At 49.1% G+C, this 5,294-nt stretch overlaps 3 protein-coding genes across 3 annotated transcripts; all 3 read left to right on the forward strand.

Moving 5' to 3' along the window:
* Nucleotides 1–256: 256 nt before the first annotated feature.
* Nucleotides 257–1,909, forward strand: TEOVI_000516700 (uncharacterized protein; the record flags this gene model as incomplete). The annotated part of the gene is made up of 1 exon (XM_067222772.1): nt 257–1,909. The coding sequence occupies one exon, from the start codon at nt 257–259 to the stop codon at nt 1,907–1,909; it is 1,653 nt and encodes a 550-aa protein (XP_067078873.1).
* Nucleotides 1,910–2,480: 571 nt separating this feature from the next.
* Nucleotides 2,481–2,774, forward strand: TEOVI_000516800 (Ubiquitin-like autophagy protein Apg12, putative; the record flags this gene model as incomplete). The annotated part of the gene is made up of 1 exon (XM_067222773.1): nt 2,481–2,774. The coding sequence occupies one exon, from the start codon at nt 2,481–2,483 to the stop codon at nt 2,772–2,774; it is 294 nt and encodes a 97-aa protein (XP_067078874.1).
* Nucleotides 2,775–3,060: 286 nt separating this feature from the next.
* On the forward strand, nt 3,061–3,879 carry TEOVI_000516900 (2OG-Fe(II) oxygenase superfamily, putative; the record flags this gene model as incomplete). Its single annotated transcript, XM_067222774.1, has 1 exon — nt 3,061–3,879. The coding sequence occupies one exon, from the start codon at nt 3,061–3,063 to the stop codon at nt 3,877–3,879; it is 819 nt and encodes a 272-aa protein (XP_067078875.1).
* Between the last annotated feature and the right edge of the window lie 1,415 nt (nt 3,880–5,294).

A 5,294-nucleotide genomic window follows, 5' to 3' on the forward strand; every position in this document is an offset into this window, starting at 1 on the left:
ATCAGCAGTTGGAGCTGTCTTTTTTTTTTCTTTTTCACCTAACATTTAATGGCCACGTGTGTAACTTCCATTTTCAGGTGTGCCGCGGTGGGGTAGTGCTACTCTACACGTGGCCTGTCCCGGTGTTTGTCTTTCGCCGTGCGATATATATATATATTTTTGGGCGTATGTATATGTACATTTGTTCCTGCTTTTGTTTTGTGTGCTGGGCGGAGGTTAGTAGGACAAGAGTGCTGTACGAATTAGATTCGCTAAAATGCTGCGCCGCGGTGCGACCCTGTTGACAAGTGCCGCGGCTGGTGGATCGTCTGTGGGCAACCCGCCTGCCGTGGCTCCCGGTGTCGTTCGTTCCCTTTATCGCATGCTTCTCAGGGAAGTTAGGAAAATTGACGAATCACCCCTGTCCAAGACACTTTTCCCGCTTACAGTAGATCTCCAACACTTGACTAAGAGCCACGGACCGCTGTATTTTCCCAATGGTCAAAAGTATATGGATATCTTGCGTGAAGTCTTTCATGACGCGGCAACACCACAAAAAGTAAATCTGGCCTTCGAGACACTGACACGGCTTAGGTCTCATAACGAGCGAGTAACTTCAAGACTTTCCGTCTTTGAGAAAGACCGAATGCATCTCATCAACACGATGGAAGCGTCACAACCCGACAAGGGCTTATACCGTGTTGAGCGCGCCCCATACAATGTTAACGCTACTTCGTACAGACTGCCTGTGGGAGGTGGTCCCTCCTCGTTACACTCAAAACTGAAAATTCGGCAAGGTTATGCGGTCGAACTCGAGGAAGGCGTGGCTTTAGTTGCTCATCCGCTCTCTTCGACACACATGGACCGACGTGTGATACTAATTTATGAAAAGGGTCCTCATTTCACCACGGGTGTCGTTCTCGACATGTTGTTTACGTACCCGCTTTCGCACGGCAACCCCATGTTTCCAGAGGTGTTTTGGGGGCACAAGGTTTATGACGGTGGCGTGTCGCAGATCAACTTCACGATGCCTCCCACCGCGCACATCAGCATCTTGCACACACTGGAACCTCCAACAGAGCCAGAGTCACCTCAGTATCTTGCCTGGCTCAAATGGAAGGATGTTAAGTCAAAATCTAGGAACGCAGAGACGACAGCGGAGCATCCTCGGCTCCTATGTAAGCCCTTGATTCGGGGCGGTGTATTGGATGACGGGACGGTCGAGCCTACGCTGTACCTTTCTAAGGTGGAGGCGCTGCCTTACTTGGCCCAGCTCGTGCCGGGAAAGCCGCGCTCTTCCGCTAGGGTGTACTGGGGTAATATGCGATGGCCAACCCGCCAACTGGAGGCGGAGGTGGCGAATGGACACTGGATTCCAGTCAAGCTTTCGCCAACGTTTTTTGGTCCATTTCCGTTGATGGCGGAGTCGGGGAGGGCGGACATGTTTCCAACGGTCGCGGAACTGAAGGGCATGAAGGAAACCCGTGAGCGACGGTACGGCGTGGATGTTTCGTTGCCGCAGGTTTTCCCTCCGGATCGAATCCTTCGCCGCCGCGAGTGTCTGTGGGACCAAATTATGTACTGTCTTGGCGGTGAATACCGTTCCTTGGTTGGTTGTTTCAACCCATTTCTAGAAAGCACGCAGGGCGTGCTACCGTACGACTTGCCGTCCCCACCGTCCGTCGTTGGTTGTGGGTTGAGTGATACCGAAGAAAGTGTTATGATGATGGAGGGCTTAATTGATGACGCGGTTGAAAGGGGTGCTGGGGAAGAGGCGGAGAGTGGAAATTACGAGGAGGATCTTCCTTTCAGTGCGCAGATGCTCGGGGTGACCGAGGTGCAAGGCGAAGAACAGCTCGCCAAGGGTGAGAGGCCTCCCGGATCTGAAAAGGAATCAGACAATGAAGACGACGATAAAAAAAAGAGCTAATGTCAGGCTTTGTGTGGACACGTCTAGTGACGGCAGCGCCGCGTGTCGTGCACGCCTCAATATTCACGTCAATATATGCGGAAAACGGTGATATGTTGGAGGAGGTTTTTTGTTTCAAGTGAATAAAGTTTCGTTTAAGTAGCAGTTTGATAGGGTGAAGACTGAGGATTGTATACGGAGGAGCCCTTGGGTTCGGTATATATATTCGGGCATATGCTAATGGTATTCAACTGTTTGTTCATAAGCATGATATGGACCTGTTTCACTGGGTATAAAACAACCCGATTCCGCTTGCTAATTTAAACATCATTTGCCGTTGTTATTGTTGGCATTTCTTGATACCAACGTGGCACGGTGTGGCGTCAAACGAACCTAATGCGCGCATTTTTTATCTTCTTAGCTCTTCTCGCGGCTACCATTGCCCCGCTAGCTCTTTTACCATTATTATTATTATTGGGGCCCTTTCCCTTCCACCTGAGCGTCCTTCACACGACCCTGTGGCTGAAACGGAAAAGCAGTTATTGGAGTGGTCTATTGTGTCCCCCCCTTTCCCTCCTGGCCTGTCAGTGCGATGGCTGAGAAAATAGCAAGCGACAAAATCACCCTACATCTCGCGGCAAAGACTGGCATAACAGAGGCCCTGGGGAACATGGAATGTGATCCAGCGGAGACACTCGGCAAAGTATTATCCCGCATAAAGAAGAAGCTGAAGCGTCCAGCGCTGTATTTGTTTCTTATGCGCGGTTCTGAGGGATTCATTCCAACCCCGGACCAGACAATAGGGTCACTGCTACACGCCTACGCGGAATCAAGTGATCAGCGCCACCTGTCTTTCGCTGTGTCGACGGCGATATTTCACGGATAATGTCATCGTTTTTCTGCCGTCGTTATCAATTGCTTGTTTTGCGTTGGCTGACAACGCTTGGCCACTCCCTCTTTCACGCCCCGTTGTTAGCTTAGACTCTTTGTGCGAAAGCGTTTCTCCCTGACACTTGTCGTTCGTGCTGTTGGGCCCGCCTGTTGGCCATAACAATTTGTGTCGACTCAAAGAATCAACAAAAAGTAAACCGGGCGAAACAACACAATAGGGCCTAAGCAGACGGTTTCGGAAAAATTCAAAGTAGCAACCGTTAGCCAAGGGGAGCGAAACGATGCAAACGTCGCCGGTCCGTCTGGGGGCGCTCATCCGGTACGTATCGTTTCGGCACGCCCCTAAGTTCCGACAGCCACGCCCCGAGGAAGTTATCGGCCTACCGGTCAAGGAAACGCCGCCTCACTGCGTTCCTGCCTTTGTCCTTCCCGACTTTATCAACGAGGCGGAGGAGCGCGCACTCTTGGCGCTTACGGAGCCGTGGTTCTCGCGACTTCCGTGCAACGAGGGGCATATGGACGCACTGATACACCATTACAAGGAATTTTATCGATCCTACAAGGGGCTGATGGAGGGTGAGGGGGCGTGTGGGAGTTGTGAAGACGGATGCCGACATGTGCGTAGGGCTCTCGAGAGGTGTTGGAGCGCGGCAAGTGGATATGTTCCCGCCACGCCATTGGATGACAGAGTGCATTTCCTGCGGTTGAGCGAATGTGGGTTCATAAGGGCCCATGCCGATGACACCCGCAACTCAAGCGGCATCATTGCCGGGCTGTGCCTTGGCTCCGCAAGGGTGATGACGCTAACGCACCCCGACCACGCGGGGCAGCGAGTGGAACTCATGCTTGCTCCCCGTGCGTTTTACGTGCTTATGGGGGCGGCGAGATACAAATGGGAGCACAGCGTTGACTGGATAAGGGATGACGATGAGCACATCGAACGAGTTCGTGGCAGGGTGCCACCGGGCGAGAGATCACTAGTATTTGACGGAAAGGAAACGGAGTTTAGGCGAGGAGAGCGAACAGCTATTATTTTTCGAGGAGTTTCGCCCCTGGAGTTACTCAAACACAAGACGTTGGAAAGAAAGGGCCACACATGAAGGGCATGATCCATCTGCACGTAAGCCGCGGCGTTTACCCAAATTGAGCTGTCATTCGCTTTCTCGGTTGGCGTGAATCACGCGATAAATGTGTGAAGGGGGCTGAAGGATATTTTAGCAGCCCCCTGGGCGCGGTTGAGTGCGTATCGATAAAAGGGAGGGGGGCTGGGGGGCGGTCCACGGCATGGGTGAGTGGAAGGGGACGTTTTGCCTCAGCTGCAGAGTGATACAATGTGCGTGGCCGCCACGTTACCCCCGCCTTTTTTTGGGGGGGAGCTTGCGAAAGGAATGGTCGATCTTTTCATATTTTTTATCGTATCAATGTTATTTTTTATCATTCTTCGTCTAGTCCTACTTCTCATGTGGTTAGACAAGTTATCGTTAGTAATTTGTTGGAAAAGGTGTAAGGTTTTTAAGTGTTATGACAGAATATGAGGAGAAAGAGCGGAAAACTAGTCTAGCAGCGCTTAGGAGGTTTGTGAAACATTGTGGTCCCACGCGATTTACATTCATTACCCGCATACCGTTGAGTAGAAATACAAATCAGGTAAACGGAACTTTACTACTGGAAAATGGAGATCTGACTGTATGTGCTCAAGATATGAAAGCAAATATCGCGGATATAAGAGAGGATATAGTTTCTTTCAGTGTCCCTCAGCGTCAAGATTTTATAAGAGCTTTTGAAGAAGCAAAAAATATGCTCAAAAATGAATTGGCAGCATTACAAGAACATAAATCAATATTAATGGAGCAATACGAAATGGCTTGTGCACAGTTTTAAAACGAACATTTAAGGATTTAACAAGCAGCAGTGAACCACTCAGAAGAAATGCAAGATGTTATACAAAATATGAAAAATCAAATGAACCGGATGCAGGTTGAAAACAATCAAATACTCAACTAATACGGTATGTTGCAAGGGATGTTAAACCAAAAGGAAACTGAAATACAGTATTGGAAATCTATGGTAAACTCACACGGGTCAACGAACAAAAAGGAGGAAGTGGACAGCTCATCTATGAAAAAGAAAGTCTATGATTGGAAAAGAGAAGAAAATGAAAAAAAAAAATTGTCACCATGTAATTCCTTGGATGATATTTTACGAAAGAACAGATGAATACACAACTCCAGGATAGGTTGGGTATTTTTCGGCAGTGCAGACGAAGAGTTGCAGGCGGAGAGGATAAAAACGAGGAGAGAAAATACACCTTCGAAGGATTCGTGGATTACATGATGGAGACGTCTCCAGTACACATGTCGGCAGCATTTGAGGAAGTGTGCCCAATGAAAGTAAGACATGAAAGTTACTACTATAAGACTTGGAATATGTTCGTCAAACGGGTTCATACCATACCAGACGTGGGCCTTATTGAGGCTTTATTCCACCTGAGAAAAGATATATATATATATATATA

This window comes from Trypanosoma equiperdum (assembly GCF_001457755.1).
Source record: "Trypanosoma equiperdum strain OVI genome assembly, contig: ctg_1695, whole genome shotgun sequence".
Lineage (NCBI taxonomy): Eukaryota > Euglenozoa > Kinetoplastea > Trypanosomatida > Trypanosomatidae > Trypanosoma > Trypanosoma equiperdum.